The 15,495-nt window shown below is 62.2% G+C and overlaps 2 protein-coding genes across 3 annotated transcripts in view; one reads left to right on the plus strand and one right to left on the minus strand.

The window, feature by feature from the left end:
* Nucleotides 1-4,912: 4,912 nt before the first annotated feature.
* Nucleotides 4,913-14,821, plus strand: MPG (N-methylpurine DNA glycosylase). 2 transcript variants are annotated; one of them, XM_087449256.1, is made up of 4 exons: nt 4,913-5,047; nt 6,917-7,150; nt 10,180-10,384; nt 13,773-14,821. In XM_087449256.1, exons 1-4 carry the CDS (start codon nt 5,024-5,026, stop codon nt 14,084-14,086), a joined length of 777 nt encoding a protein of 258 aa, XP_087305382.1. In that variant the 5' UTR covers nt 4,913-5,023; the 3' UTR covers nt 14,087-14,821. The 2 variants fall into 2 exon arrangements, with proteins under 2 accessions (XP_087305382.1, XP_014648870.2); XM_014793384.2 differs by having other exon boundaries at nt 4,914-5,047; nt 13,332-13,776.
* The window catches only part of NPRL3 (NPR3 like, GATOR1 complex subunit), a 40,445-nt gene continuing 38,647 nt past the window's right edge, over nt 13,698-15,495 (minus strand). Inside the window, exon 13 of the mRNA XM_087449255.1 lies at nt 13,698-14,817. Within this exon, the coding sequence (XP_087305381.1) occupies nt 14,652-14,817 (166 nt within the window). The 3' untranslated portion in view covers nt 13,698-14,651. The remainder of the gene's footprint in view (nt 14,818-15,495) is intronic.

A 15,495-nucleotide genomic window follows, 5' to 3' on the forward strand; every position in this document is an offset into this window, starting at 1 on the left:
CTTCCAGGCCAGGCTGGGCCTACAGCCCTGAAACCTGCGCACCGTTTCTGGGGACCCTCGGGGGCCCCCCTTTCAGAGTCCCTCACGGCCCAGGGCTCGCCCCTCCACTCTCTGAGTTGGACACAAAATGGCCCATCTGCACTAGGCTGAGGCTGCTGCTGAGTTTCCCAGCCTTCCTCTCTCAGGACACTCAGGAGTCGGTGGGTCCGGAACACCCGGGAATGGGGGCAGGGTGACAATGGCAGGGAGCAGGCAGGGACGACCCGGAGCTGTGAGTGGTGGAGGGGCCCAGGCTTCCTCTGGGTAGTTGATATGGTCTCCCTTCTTCCCTTGGAGAAAACAGAACTGGGACCACAGGTCTCCTAAGCACCCTTCCACTGGAGGCCGGAACACCTCGGGGCATGTGAGGCCCAGCCCCTCAAGCCTCAGAGGGCCCACAAATGTCTCCTAAGAGCCTCTGCTGGTCTGGGACCGGGTGGCACTGGCCGTCTGGACAGTTGCTGCCACGGTCAGCGGCCCTGCCCACTGCCTGCCTGCAGACACGACCTGGTCCGCGGCTACACAGAAAAGAAAGCTGACAACATGCAGTTTGGTCCCGGAGCCTGGGCAAGGGACAGAGTCCTCTGATGGCATCCTCGTCCATACCATAGGACAGAATGGTGCCTGCACATACTGGGGCCTCTGTGAACACAGGCATATCCACATTCCACATGATCCTTAGGTAAAGGGAGATAACGAAAGCTTTGGAGGGGGTAGAGGGTCTTCTTCACTGGGGGGCAACCTCAGGTGCACTGGGGACACAGGACAAGAGGGAGGCCACCTGATGCTAATGCTCAGGGCTCCTGCAGCCCGCACGTGCCACCCCTCCCATGCCAGGCTCGCAGCCAGACAGGACAGTCTCTCCATGCCCCACATTCTCGACCCCTGCCAGGGATAAGCAAGCCTCCCCCAGCTGGATGTCAAGACTGGGCTGGCAGGGCCAGCGGCAGTGTCATCTCTGGCGTCCAGGGCCTGGGCTCCCCTCCAAAGCATGCCACGGCTGGGCATCCGGTGCTGGCAGGTCCTCTCCCACAGTGGACACTGCAAGGCGCCACCCAGACCTGCCCCCTGACCCAGACACTCCCCCCCAGCTGCCAGGGTGACTAGCCATAGCTGGCTCACAGCTGAGACCCCTCGAGGTGTCACCTGCAGTGGACAAGAGCTGCCCAACATCATGCTCCCTCCCCAGAGAGGGTGGTCTCTGTGTCCAGTGACAGGTGAAGGGCTTCCCCCTGTATTCATTCCAGTCACCTCCAAAGGGCCTTCTCAGTTCTCGAGCTCCGGTGGGATCTGCAGCAGCCCCCCAGCCCCAAGCACGGCCCGGCGCACCCTGGCAGGCAGATCCAGGAATCCCCAGGTCTCAGCCCACCCGGGCCTCCTGAGAGAGGACCCTGGCATCAGAAGGATGGTGTAAGCCGAGGAGAGTGGACACATCTGTGCTCAGGCCTGGACCCAGTCCACACGGACACGTGTATGCACACGTGTGCTCTGCCTCATGTCTGCCCCACTGCCCTGGGCTCTGGTGGAGAAGCCCCCTACACAGAAACTCAGCTTCTGGTCCCTCCATTCCCTTTACCCGGCTTTGCAGAAATGGAAATCAGCTGCAGCTGCCTAGCCCCTGGGCAGGTGACGGGATGGGCTGGTGTCTGGATGGCCCTCGTGCTGCGGACTGCACTCTGGACCGGAGGGAGTGGGAGCCCTGACCCGTAGGAGGAGTCCCTGCCAGCCACCCTGGACTCCTCAGCTCAGCAGGCCAGTCCCTTGGCTTTGAGGGGCCTGGAGGGCCAGGACCAGCCCCACGCTATTTGGGGAGGAGGCAGAAGTGGGCTAGGCCAGCCAGGGGCCTGAAGTCACTGGCTATTTCTGAGGTAGCTGCCCCTTCCCGTGTGTCAGGGCACGGCAAGGGGGCCCATAAATGCCTGGGCCCGGGGCCCAGCAGCATTGGCTGCACAGCCCTGGGAAGGGAGGATGCAGCCCCCACAGACCTTCAGCTCCCTCTCTACTCAAGGATCCTCTGACCCCTCCAGGGCCCATCAGGCACCGCGGGCCTAGGAGGCCGGCCAGGATGCCAGAAGCCACCCTGCTGAGAAGCCGTGTGCGGGACCCCACTGGACTCTGACCCAGCTCTCCCTTTGACCGTGTCAGCCTTCCTGACATCAGAGAGAGGGACACTGAGCCGGTGGCTGGGTGCCCTGGGACAGGGCTGGTGCTGGAACTCGGGCCTCTGTGGCTGGCAGAGCCTCTGTCCTTTCTCTCAAGGCTGCAGTGACTGATGGCCCCTCCACAGGCCGTGGGCTAGCCTGGCAGGGCACAGACCAGCCCACCCCTGCGGTGACCCCTGTCAAAGCATTGACGGTGTCCTCACCTCCATCTTCCGTTGACATCCTCCAGCATGCCTCTCCCAGCCCAGCAGCAGGGCACACTGGGGACCGAGAAGGCCCCGGCCCCTCCCACCTAGCACCCTCTTCTCTGGCCCTGCAGGCCACAGTGGGAATGCTCAGCCCACCACTTCCAGCCTGCGGTGGGGCCTCAGACCACAAACCAGGAAGTGGGGGGTGGGGAGAGTGCAGAGGTTGCGCAAGCCCATGCGCTCAGGCCGGAACATCTGGAGAAGTGGGTTGCTGGTGCTGGCCCTGCCTCCTCCTCCTGGGGGCCAGGGCTGCCCTCCGAGCCTCTGTCTCCTCTTCCTGAGGTGAGGATAAAACACCCCTCCAGGAACGTGTGGACGCCCCATGATTCTGCAAGGACCTGGTACCATTTGTGAAATCCGAATAAAAATTAATACAAAACAGGGCCAGCCCCGTGGCTTAGCGGTTAAGTGCACGCGCTCCGCTGCTGGCGACCTGGGTTCGGATCCCGGGCGGGCACCAACGCACCGCTTGTCCAGCCATGCTGAGACCGCGTCCCACATACAGCAACTAGAAGGATGTGCAACTATGACATACAACTATCTACTGGGGCTTTGGGAAAAAAAAAAAAAAGGAGGATTGGCAGTGGATGTTAGCTCAGAGCCGGTCTTCCTCAGCAAAAAAGAGGAGGATTAGCATGGATGTTAGCTCAGGGCTGATCTTGCTCAAAAAAAAAAAAAAATTAATACAAAACAGCACCTACCCTGCCCCTGCCCTCACCAGGGGGACCCGGCCCAACTGGGGCCTCAGTTTCCCTCCTGGACAGGGGGATGGGGGAAAGGGGGAGGGAAGGGGGGCTGGGTACACAAGAAGGCAGGAAGGGGGAGTCATTGTTTGGGCAGAATGGCTGCAGGGGGTAAGGAGGAAAGAAAGGGGAGGGAGTCACTTCCAGGCTGCCTTTATGACACACTGCCCACCGGAAGCGGCACATAGTGCCACAAACAGCTGGGTGGCTTCCAGCTGGCGCTGGAAGGCTGCTGCCCCTCCCTCCCCAGGAAGTCCTGGTCGGGGCCCTGGGTGCAGTTGGGCTGGGCCTCGGCTGGAGTTCAGCCCCTGAGCTGATCAGAGCAGCAGCAGTTGGAGACCAGGGGCCTCCCAGCTGGACTTGCCCTGAGACCAGGTGCCCCCATCATCTGAGGGCCCCAGTCACATGGCCCCCCAGCACCTCCCATCTGACACCATCCTATGCCCAGCTGTGCTCCGGACCCCCATGGGGACCCCCTCCCAGGGCAGGGGTCACAGAAATCAAATACAGCTCAGGACACACTCCTCCAGTTTTTCCAGGGCAGGGGTGGGTTGCGCAGGGGGTGGGTCTGTGCCTGAACAGCAGAGGGCCGTGCAGACCCGGATAAACCCTAGAGCGACCTCTGTGGGGTGTTTGGACTGCATTTGCCCTCCAGAGTCCACTGAGCCACAGGGGCGGGCAGTATGCTCCTCCCTCCAGGGGCATCCCGCCCAGAACAGCCCTGTGCATGAACACACCCCACTCATGGCCCTCCATTCTCTGGACCAGGCATCTCCCTCGCCAGACTCCCTTCCCCTCCCCCTGGGGCGCGAATCCGACGTGAGGGGTTACAGGCAGGGGCGCAGCAGGCGCTGGGCCCGGGTAAGGGGCATCAGAGATGAGGGCAGCCGCTTCCCCGTATGGCCCCCAGCCGCCGCCCTGCAAGGCGGGTGTTCTCGGGTCCCGCAGCCCTAGTCTCGGCCTCAATCTTGAGGAGGCTGGCCCAGCTCCAGCAGGCCCACCCCAGGACGTGGGCGGGCTCCTCAGCATCCTTGGGTCGTGGGAGGGGTGGGGGCTCCACCGCAGAGACAGAATCGCCGACCCGCCTGCGACGATGACCAGGGGCGGGCTTCCGGAAAGGCCTGGTGTCCGCTTCCTAGACAAAGTCTCCGGCCCACTGCCCCGCCCAACCTCCCCACCAATGCCCCCAGCCCCCACCCCGAGGTCAGAAGCGAGTCGGTAATAACCCCGCCGTCCAGGAAGGCGTGTCCCGAGGACCGGGCTCCGCTGCCATCTCCCTCACGCGCACTCCACGTGCACCCTACCGAACCGTCTGCGGGCCATCCCCAAACCACTACACGTCCAACCGGGGCCCCTCAAAGGCCCAGGCAAGGCTCAAGGCGGACCAGTTCTCTGGCGGCCTGACCACCGGCTGGTGGTGGAGTGGGCTCTGCGGCTGTGGGACCAGGGTGCAAGCGGGGGCGGGGGACAGGTCACCGAGGGGGCCCGAGGTGCGGCGGGGCTCACCCCAACCCCAGCCGCCTTCTCCCCCTTCTCACGCCGCCAGCGTCCCAGCAACCCCGGGCCTTTGTCCAGGATGGGAGGCGGCGCGCGGGGCAGCGGTACGTGCCGGACCCCGCTCCCGGCCGTCCACCCGCTGTAGCCCCACCCCGGCCCCACCCCCGGGGCGGAGTCCGTGCCCCGCGCTCGTCTGGCTTCTGTCGTGGTCCGCGCAGGCGTCGGCTCCACCCCCGGGCGGGCCGCGCTTCCGGGGTCGGCTCCCGGTGTGCTCGGCTCCCGGTGGGCTACGCGTCCGGCGAGTCCCAGCCGAGAGTCCCCGCCGAGCCTCCGGATGCCCGCGCGCGGCGGGGCCCAGGTGAGTGCGCGCCCGGGGGCGCTGTCGGCCGAGGGGCAGGCCCGGGGGCGACAGTTTCACCAACCCGCGAGCCGCCGAGCGGGGCCGGGCGGACCAGTAACGTGTGCGCGGGCCGGCCCCGGCGGGCCTGCAGTTCGCCGGGAGCGCCCCCCGGCCCGGCCCGGCTCGGCTGTTCCTATTCAGTGCTGGGCACTCAGGCCCGCTCGAACGCCTCCCCACGAGCCAGCCTGCCGACGGAAGTGACCGTGGGGTTGGCCGAGCAGCTGGCCTGAGAGGCCACTTTCCCACGCTCCTCACTGCAGCGTCTGTCACAGCTGGATGAGTGTTCTCTCGCTGTTTACTAACCCGTTTGCCCGGGTTTGGATGGAGGGCTGGTATGTCCCTTGCACACCCCCATCCAGGCCAGGCTGTTTCCTGCTCTCCACCGGCTGGGCCCAGCCTGCCGAGAGACGCTGGTCCCCAGGTTTTGCCCGGAGGCATCCCCGGGGGAGGGTGTTTGTTCCCAGCATTCATTGGGTACTTGCTGTGTGCCGGCTGGGTGCTGACCTGGCTTCTCATGTATTCCCAGAACTGTCTTTGCGACAGGTGGTGTTGATCCTCTCTGCAGATGAAGAAGCAGGCAGACACCTTAGGTCGATTTCTGGGGCCACTCACCAGGGCGCTCTCATTTCCAGGCAGGGCCAGGGGATGGTGGGAGGCGCCAGGTGTGTGTTTGAGGCAGCACCCACACCTGGGTGCAACAGCAGGGTCACCCCGTTCCTCAGCCCCCGGGCCAGACAGGCTGCGTCACTGTCACATGAAGTCTTCTGAGGCAGGTTGGTTCTCAGCAACCTGGCGTTCTCCATTCAACATGGAACATGAGCAGTTACGTTAAAAATAATGGATCTGTCACATGCCAGGGAGACGTGGGTCCTGCTGAAGATTGGCCCTCGAAGAGAGTGTTTCCAGGCCCCCATGCCCCCCTGCTCCCCTCATCTTGCTGCTCATTGGAGAGCAGCTGGTCCCAGCACAGCCGAGGGTGTGTGGTCAGGCTGACAGGCCATGTGGTGGCAGGTGGGAGGCAGACCATGTGCCGGATCTCAGCAGATCCTCCTCCGTCTGGAGACCTCGCCTTTGGCCCACTTGCTTCTTATCACAGTGACATCCTGGGTCATGAGGCACAGGACATTTGGGGACTCACTAGGGGTCCTGCTCTGTGCGCTTGGAGTGGAACCAGGCAGACGGTCACCTGGTCCTGATCCACCTGTGTGTGTCAGGCCTTCTGGGCCATTCTGGGGAGGGATCTGGCAAATGTCAGCAGGTGGTGGGGGAGGGGTGTGGATGACACACCAACCCACAATCCATTCCTCAGCCAGGCCCCATGGAGGTCACAGCTGTGTTTTTAAATTCCTGATTAGGGTCAGGTGCCAAGGGCAGAGTTCCAGAAACAAGCTCAGAAGTTCATTTGGGGTCCACGTGCTGAGTGTGAATCAGAGGGTACCAGCCTTCCTGTCCCAGGCTTGGGTGCCCACTGTCCCTTCCCCGGGCCCTACAGCCGTTTGCCACCCAGCTGTGCATCTCCCAAGTGTGGAGGGCCTGCCTCAGGTAGAGGCAGGGGAGCCACTGTCTGCCTGCCTGCCCCGGGCCCTGAGGACAGGAGAGCAGAGTGGCCACCCTGTCACTGCTGCCTCCAGCCTGTCCTCACGTGCACTCATTTCCCGAGGCCTCCTGGGACCCAGCATGGGGCTGAGCACATTAGGTAGGGCATTCTCTGTGCACCTTGTAACAGCCCATGAAGTGGTTGCCCCCATTTTGCAGGTGAGGAAATGCAGTCCGTGAGCTCCATGAGTCTGACCTCACCACATAACCATTTGTCCATTCCCATTACAGCTTTCCCGCAGATTGGGGCAAAAAAGGCAGCGGCTGTTGGAGGCAGAGCGGCATCAGAGCCCCCCAGATGGAGCCTGGACGCCTTCCCCCACAGAGCCCCATGTGGGGCTGCCTGTGACCCTGGGCCCCCAGCGCAGTATCTACTTCTCAAGCCCAAACAGCCGCCCTGCTCGACTGGGATCCGAGTTTTTCGACCAGCCTGCAGTCCCCCTGGCCAGGGCATTTCTGGGACAGGTAATATGAACATAGCGAGTGGTCATCGCAGTGCAGCGTCTGTCGCCCAGCCGTTTCACCGCTGGGCTCACATCCCTGACCTGGCCACACTCGTCCCTGGATAGCTTCCCCTCAGCTGTCTGGGCAGGGGGTGCACCTGGGGTCAGCTGGGGAGAATGCTGGGGTTGTTGGTGGGGCCTGCCCCAGGTAGAGGCAGGGGAGCCACTGTCTGCCTGCCTGCCCCGGGCCCTGAGGACAGGAGAGCTGCAACATTAGCCGCCTCCACCAGGGACACTGGAACACTGTCCCTGCTCCACCTGGGATCACCCTCGGGCAGCTTTCTTACAAGGACCATGGTCAGTACTGGTCCCTGGGGTCTGTGAGGGGCTGCCTTTGCGTGCCCCGACCCCGACCCCATCAGTGGCCCTGCTGGAGCTTGCCCCTGTGTGTAGTAGTGACAGCTTTCAGACACGTGAGAGCTGGGGCCACGGCCCATGGGCTGCCCAGCACCAGGGCCACCTTGAGACAGCCTCCTCATCGCAGTAGCTTGCAGTGTCCGTGCTGGCTTCCCAGTGGCCCCTGCAGCTCAGTGCAGGTCCAGGACCTGGAGTGGGGATCAGGGACTGCCCAGGGCTCGGGGGGGTTGGGAGGGGTGGGGGCTGTCACCCTGCAGAGTGCAGGTCGGCTGTGCTGGCAGCAGCGAGTTTGGGCCACGTCTGTCTGGAGCACCATCTGGGTGCCAAACTCCAGGCCTGGCTTTCTGGTCCTCGAGGTTCCGTGGCCTACCCTGTGTCCTTTAATGAGCCTGCCTTTGGGTTAAAATGGCCAAGGAGAATCGGTTTCTGTGACTAGTAGAAAAATTGGTGCCTGGAGTTGGGTGCTGAAAAGAACAGATCCTAAAATGTGTGCTAGTGGAGAAGGGACCAGATTCTGTTTCCATGCGGGTGCTTTCAGCTGCGAGGGCCAGAAGATCTTTCTTTTTTTTTTTTTTTTTTTTAAAGATTTTATTTATTTTTTGCCCCCAAAGCCCCAGTAGATAGTTGTATGTCACAGCTGCACACCCTTCTAGTTGCTGTATGTGGGACTCGGCCTCAGGCTGGACAGAGAAGTGGTGCCTCGATGCGCACCCGGGATCCGAACCCGGGCCGCCAGCATCGCAGCACGCGCACTTAACCACCAAGCCACAGGGCCGGCCCCTCAGAAGATCTTTCTAAAAGCACCTTAAATAACGAAGGTTTATGATCGCCCGGAAAACGGCGTGTGGGCAGGTGAGTCCCAGCACCAGGTCAGGGGCCCGAGGGCTTAGCCTGTGGCAGCCTCCCCCAGGCTCCCGTCACACCCGCTTGAGCCCAGTGGTGGCCGGGGCAGTAGGCAGCAGAGAAGGGAGTGTTTCACCGTGTGTGTCCCTGTGGTCAGGGGACCGCCTTCTTCATGACCTCCTGGTAGACGTCCTTGCAGACCTTTGGCCAGGCTTGGGTCACGCACTTGTCCCTAAACAGGTCACTGCAAGGAGCAGTGAGTTGCCATGACAACCCAGACCACTCGAGTCACCTGCTTGGCTGAGAAGGTGTTGCCTCCCCCAGAACCCCCACCAGCAAGGGGGAGATGTGTTTGTAACGAGGGTGGGGGGAACCAGCATCTGCTCTCTGGAAATGATGTCAGAGTGGAAAACCGAATGGAGAGGAAGACAGTGACGGAAGGGCCGTGGAAACTCCTCTCTAGAAGGGCAGCTGGGCCCCCACAGGCCTCACGGAGCTGGAAACATGCAGAAGGAAGCTAATGGAGGAGCGCTGCCTCTGATCTCCTGGAAGGATGAAAGTGAGGCCTTGTCTGAGATGGAACGGGGCTGCCCTTTCTCGCTCCAAGATGGTCTGGCCAAGCCCAACATGTGGATGCACAAAGGGATTTCTGGGCTTCCGGGGGAGGCATCAACCCCCTCTTTCCTCCACCGTGTCTCCAGAAAGGCATCCTCCAGTGCTGTCCCACTGAGTGTCCAGGCTCCACCCACCCCGTCCCCTGACACTGCCCTGGCCACGGACACATTGGGCTCCCTGCAGTGAGGCAGGGGTGGCTTGGCCATCCCACTGATTGCTCTGGCCTGAGGACAAGGCAGGTGCTGGGGACGTCCATGGTGAGGCGGCTGGCCCCTGAAGCTCCACTGTGAACCCTGGTTGAGTCAGGCCTAGGGCTCCGGACATTGGGCATGACTGCTGGCCATTTTCAGGGTCATACTGTGCCACACGGCCAAGAAATGGTCAACACCATGGCACAGAAAGGCTCCAGGCTGGGGAGGCCTCGATGCCCGGCACACTCAGCACTCCACGGGCCCTCCCTGGCTCCCCCGTGGCCTGGGCTGCTCTCCTAGGTGTTCTGCTGACCTGAGAACGCCCACCCTCTGCCCTGTCCTTGGCCAGCCCCTCTGGCCCCACCCCAGCCCAGGGTGCTGTCCGAGCCAACCGTAGCCAGTCTTGTCTCCCTGGCCCACTGCCCACACTGACCCACTCCTGTGGAGCTGGCTACCCCCAGGGCTGTGGTCCAGGCCTGGGGCACTGTGGGGCAGCCGGTCCTGCTGCTTAGCAAGGCCGTTCAGAGTCGAGTGGGCGGGAGCTGAGTGTGACAGTCCTTTGTGATTAGTCCAGGGGGAGAGTCCACAGGCTCTGGAGTGTCCCAGGCAGCCATGTGGGAACACCTTTGAGACCTGTGCCCTCCACACTGCTCTGCCCCAGGCTAAGCATTTAAGTCCAGGGGCACTTGGGGAGGAGGCGGCAGGGGGTTGGAGGGCCCTGCCAAGAGGACTTGAAGTGTGTAAATTCACTACTGCTGGTTTCCAGCCCAGCCCTAGCCAGAGCTTGAGATGGCTGCCACCTGTGGACAGGACACTTAGTGAGCATGGCCTGTGGTCCAGAAGGATGGAGGGGACATTGGTGGGGACCTGGTGGGACCTGGGCCCCCTGATGGGTCATGAGCTGGGGAGATGAGGTCCAGACTGTGTACTGTCAGGGTGGGGTGGACCTCTGTCCCTTCCTGCCCTGAGTGGAGACTGCCCGCAGGTCTTGGTCCGGCGACTCGACGATGGCACAGAGCTCCGCGGCCGCATCGTGGAGACTGAGGCGTACTTGGGGCCAGAGGATGAAGCTGCCCACTCGAGGGGTGGCCGGCAGACCCCCCGCAACCGCAGCATGTTCATGGAGCCAGGGACCCTGTATGTGTACCTCATCTACGGCATGTACTTCTGCATGAATGTCTCTAGCCGAGGTGAGTGGTGCTGGGCGCTGAGGTTGGGGCAGCAGGAGGCCTGGGCAGAGCCCCCTCAGCTGGCAGCTGGGAGACCCCTGAGAGGACCAGGATGGGGCAGGCGTTTGAGCAAGGAGGTACCATTGGTAGGCTGTCTTTCAAGAGCTTTCAGGAGCTGTGGCTTCACTGACAGGTTGGTTAGAGGGGCCAGCGGCCCCCACAGAATAGAGGTCATGAGTTGACCTGAACACAGAGCAGACAGGTTCCATGAGGCCACTGCTGGCGCCAGAGCTCGGACCTGGTGTCCCCGGTGGCTCAGGGCAGACCCGGGAGGGGATGGTTGTGGGGAAATGAGGGTGAGATTGATTTTGGTAGGGCTGGGCTCAGGCAGGAGTGGCCAGGCAGCCGGCTATGGGGTCTGGATCTGTTGTTCTCAACCAGGGATGATGCTGCCACCCTGGGGGACCACTAGGCAATGCCTGGAGATGTTTTTGGTCATCACAGCTGGTGGGATGCTATGGCATCCAGTGGGTGGAGGTGGCCAAGGATGTTGCTGAACAGCTCACAGTGCGCAGGAGGGGCCCCCACAGAGAATCACCCGGCCCCCAAATGTCAATAGTGCCGAGTAGGGAGACGCTGGTCTAGAGATCCTGTGGGGGCCGGCCCGGTGGCGCAAGCGGTTAAGTGTGCACGCTCCACTTCGGCGGCCCGGGATTCGCAGGTTCGGATCCAGGCACGCACCGACGCACTGCTTGTCACGCCATGTTGTGGCGGCGTCCCATATAAAGTAGAGGAAGATGGGCACGGTTGTTAGTTCAGGGCTGGTCTTCCTCACACATAAATAAATGAATGAATGAATGAATGAATGCTCCTGGGAGAACCCACTCACCTCCTGGGACCTGCTCTGGGGCAGCCTCTCTCCTTTGTGAGCAGGGAGCTCTGTTTTCTGGGTGGTCTGTGCTCAGAAGGAAGAGCCTCCAGCACCGTCCTGTCAGAGCCACTGCTCTCTGGAGCAGGGTCTGCCCGGCCCACTCTGGCTAGCCAGTCCCAGTGTCTGTCTGCTGAGCCGCCCCACCACCTGTCCCAAGAGGAGCGAATGCTTGAGGAGACCAGTAAGGGTCTCGGGACCTGGTATGCTGTAGGTCACACACAGTTGTTGAGTGATTCCAGTGACGTGGGAGTTGTTGTTGCCCAGAGTGGACAGCTGGGGATGTCCAGTGCCAGAGCTGCAGGGGCTAGAGGACGCAGGGAACCCACAACTGGCCCTGTGCCCAGCACAAAGCAGGTGTTGAGTGAAACTGAGTGATCGGACATCAGAGGATGGTGGGACTACCCCAGAGGGCCTGTTAATCCCTGAGAGCTCATTTTGGTCCTTGAGCTTTTCTTTGGAACCAGCCCCCTCACGTGAAGTGGGCCTGAACTCAGACAAGGAGAGAGACTGGGAGTCAGAGATGCTCGAGCTGTGGTCGGTGAGGAAGGGGAGGAGCCCAGTGTTTCTGAGGGACAGGGGACAGGGCAGATGTAGCAGGTGGTGTGTTATTTTCTGGACATGTGGCCAAGATGCCCCAGGAACATCCAGGTCAGGGGGGCAGGAAACCACATGGGTGCAGACAGTCAGAGCCAAGGGTCACCCAGGTGGAATGAGGGGGAGAGGAGGCCGGGGACATGGTCCTTGCCTGCCTGCCTGCAAGTAGAGGTGGCACAGAGATGCCCGAGAGGAGGTAGGTCAGATCGCCAAGGCCAAACAGCTGGTGCAGGCAGAGGAGTGGGAGTGAGGGCATGGAGACTTGGTGGGAAGAGTTGCGGTGCTGTGCTTTTGTCAGGATGTGGGGCTCAGATGCATTCCAGGAGACAGGGTTGGTGCAGAAGCGGGTAGGCTGCTCCTTCGACCCATCTGCAGGTGGCTCTGGGGGCTCAGGGAGACAGGGGCATGTGTCCCCCCCACAAGAGCTTGGGGTGGACCCAGGGGAGCCCCAAGGCTGGTGGGCTGGGAGGGAACCAGGAGTCAGAAGGAATGGAACTTCAGCGCTTTCCTTGCTATTGAGTATATCTTGAGGTCCTTTGAAAACTAGCTAAGGTGCATCTGGTCAGAACACCCCCCCACGCTGGCTGGCTACTGGCTGTGCAGGAGAGCGTGGCTGCTGTGTCCACTCAGGGCCAGCTCTTGGGTGCCGACGGGTGGCCCATGTGGCCGAGGCCCAAGAGCAGGGACTGGCCTGGCCACCCTCAGGCTAAGCCTCGCAGACTCCCAGGTGGCGGGACGGGCCGAGTGAGGTGGGAGAGCAAGTGTCCCAGGAGAGTGGCCTTGCTGGGGTCAGGGCTCTTCTGTCCAGGGTCCAGGTAACCACTGTCCCCAGCCAGGAGTCTGAGGGGCATCCCAGGGTGTCAGTTTGCCATTTGTGGCCTCTGAAGTGGCCTGGACGGGATCCCAGGGCGGGTGAGGGGGGCTGTGTGGGCACCTCCTCCTGCCATTAGTCTCTCCACTGGGTCAGGGCTGGGGCTCACCCAGTGTCCTGTGCACACACTGGCTGCTCTGAGCCAACCTTCTGGCTTGTCTGACATAGATTCCAGGGGTGGGGGGCGGGGCGATTCTGGGGCCTGGCAGGGATCTGGGCCAGGCCTGAGGCTTCCTGCTTCCTGGTGGGGTGACCATGCCCAGGAAGGACCGGCTCTCTGGGGTTTCCTTTACTGGCCTCACCGCTGCTGCCAATCACCAAACCAGAGGAAGCCCAGGGGAGGCCAACTACAAGGACGTGCGTTTTTACAGGTTCTCCCCAGCTAGGAGTCAGGCCTTCTGGTGTCGCAGGGAGGCCCCGCCTGGTGGCGGCGCCAGAGGCACCGGCACCTCGCGGGTGCAGGCGTGCAGGAGGGGGAGGCAGGCACAGTGAGTGACTGCAGGTGTGCTCAGGGTCCCGCCTGGGAGTTGGGAGGGTGGGCTCCCCTTCCAGGCTGTCCTTCTGACCCACAGGGGATGGGGCGTGCGTCCTGCTGCGAGCGCTAGAGCCCCTGGGGGACCTGGAGACCATGCGGCAGCTTCGCAGCACCCTCCGGAAAGGTGCTGCCAGCCGGGCCCTCAAAGACCGTGAGCTCTGCAGTGGCCCCTCCAAGCTGTGCCAGGCCCTGGCCATCGACAGGAGCTTTGACCAGCGGGACCTGGCCAAGGACAAGGCTGTGTGGCTGGAGCGTGGCCCCCCGGGGTCCAGTGAGCCAGCTGTGGTGGCAGCAGCCCGAGTGGGCATTGGCCACGCAGGCGAGTGGGCCCAGAAACCCCTGCGCTTCTACATCCAGGGGAGCCCCTGGGTCAGCGTGGTCAACAGAGCAGCCGAGCGGAACATGCAGGCCTGAGTAAGGGCCTACTCAGACAAAGCTTTTTAATTGTTTAAAAACCAAATAAATGCTTCCTTTCTAGAAAATAGTGTTGCCTGTCTCAGGCAGAGCCCTGTTCAGTGGTCAGCATGTGTCTGCAGTCAGCTCTTCCTTCAGGATGGGATGGTGGGGACCTTGTGTGCAGCAGGTGTCCAGAGAGCCAGGCCCAGCATGGACTGTTCTTCCTCAGGCCTGACCCAGCCCCCGGGAGAGAGGACCAAGCGCACTGGTGCAGACACGCCTGATGGGGAGCCGAGGAAGCACGCTCGCCAGGCCCTCAGGGCGGAGGTCCCTCCACCACGGCAGGATGTGGGATCAACCCAGGCCCTGACACCTCAGGTAGCAAAGAGGAGGTAACAGCTTGGCCATGAGCCTCCTGGTGACTAACACAGGACAGTGGAGAGAGCCAGGCCAGGAAAGGCACACGGAAAGCTGGAACAACAGGGTGCACAGGGACAGAAGCAGTGCTGGACCACACAGGACGGGCCAGGCACTGCGACCTCATACTTCTGACAGCCAGTGGAAGGATGGATGGGTCAGACGCGTTTCTGCACATTCTCCAGGGTGGCTGCAAGCAGGGCAGCAGTGGGGGCCCACCGAACACGGGCAGGGTCAGGAGGAAGGTCTGAGAAAAAGCCGTGACCCAAATTTGTCTGTGGGAAGCATGCAGGCCTCACTCAGAGGCATGAGTCCCAGATGCGCCCTCCAGTTCGGGGCCTCACCTTCTCAGCTCAGAGACACTGAGGCTGTTTCGAGGACTAGACAAGAGTTTCGAGAAGGCAGAGGGCAGTGGCCCCTCAGCTGTTGCTGAAACTGGGCTGAACTGTGTAGTTGGGCCGCAGCGCTAAGAGGGCCCTAGGCTGGGCAGAGGCCAGCGCTCCCACCCACTGCAGCAGCCTGCCTCTGCATCCTCGGCCCAGGCTCACATGAGCAGTGCCTGGAAGACGGCGATGACCGGGTCCTCATGGGTGGTCACCACCAGCACACTGCGGAACTTGTCAAAGAGCATGAGCAGCTGGGAGCGTCGCGTGTTCTCGTTGTACATTATCTCCTCCAAGTGGTGGCGGCCGCGGAAGTAGTGCAGGAGCCTGGAGGGGAGGGGTGCATGAGCCCAGGCTGGCCTCTGTCCTAGCAGCCATTGGTTAGCTCAGTGCTGAGCACCCACAGGCCTCAGCGGAGTTGGTGGGGCCTCTTGGAGGGCCAGGGAGGCCACCGCCCACACCCCCCCACATGGGCAGGTGAGTGTCCTGGACCCACTGCCCACCATGGGCCCTTGAAGTGGATCCATGAGGACACATGGCTGCTCAAACCCTAGAGCCACCCAAGCCTGGGGTCACACCACTCTCAGCATCCTGACGTGGGTGAGGGCAGCACAGGGGGACAGGTCTGCCAGAAGATTCTCCTGTTCGTGCTCCTGTGGCAGCGAGTCCCATGTGGCTCTGGATCCAAATGGGTCACTGCTCCAGGGGTGTCTTGGCTGGAGCTGGCACAGTGGAGGCCTGCACAGCTGCTGGAAAGAGTGCCTGGCGTGTGGTCTTACCTGGGGGCTTCGTCCCTGACAACCTGACCTCTCCCAGAGAACCAGACACCTACAGTGCCCTCAAATCAGGGGTGGGTGTGACAAAGTCTGTGTCACCTACGACGTGGGGGTCCTGGACCCCCCTCACCCCCAGGCTAAGAGTCCTGGGGAAAATCCCTGCCGAGCCCCATGAGAATGAGAACTTGCTGCTGCTTCCTAAGAAGTGACAGGAAACACCCAGGAAGCA

The sequence above is a fragment of the Ceratotherium simum genome, chromosome 26, assembly GCF_057802395.1.
Source record: "Ceratotherium simum simum isolate JZ-2026a chromosome 26, ASM5780239v1, whole genome shotgun sequence".
NCBI lineage: Eukaryota > Metazoa > Chordata > Mammalia > Perissodactyla > Rhinocerotidae > Ceratotherium > Ceratotherium simum.

Bases quoted from the DNA above. Each gene is read 5' to 3' on its own strand.
- MPG (XM_014793384.2), top strand. From the start codon at position 5,024: ATGCCCGCGCGCGGCGGGGCCCAG. The intron at 5,048-6,916 runs GTGAGTGCGCGC...TTCCCATTACAG, and splicing joins CCGCGCGCGGCGGGGCCCAG to CTTTCCCGCAGATTGGGGCA. The intron at 10,385-13,331 runs GTGAGTGGTGCT...TCTGACCCACAG, and splicing joins CATGAATGTCTCTAGCCGAG to GGGATGGGGCGTGCGTCCTG.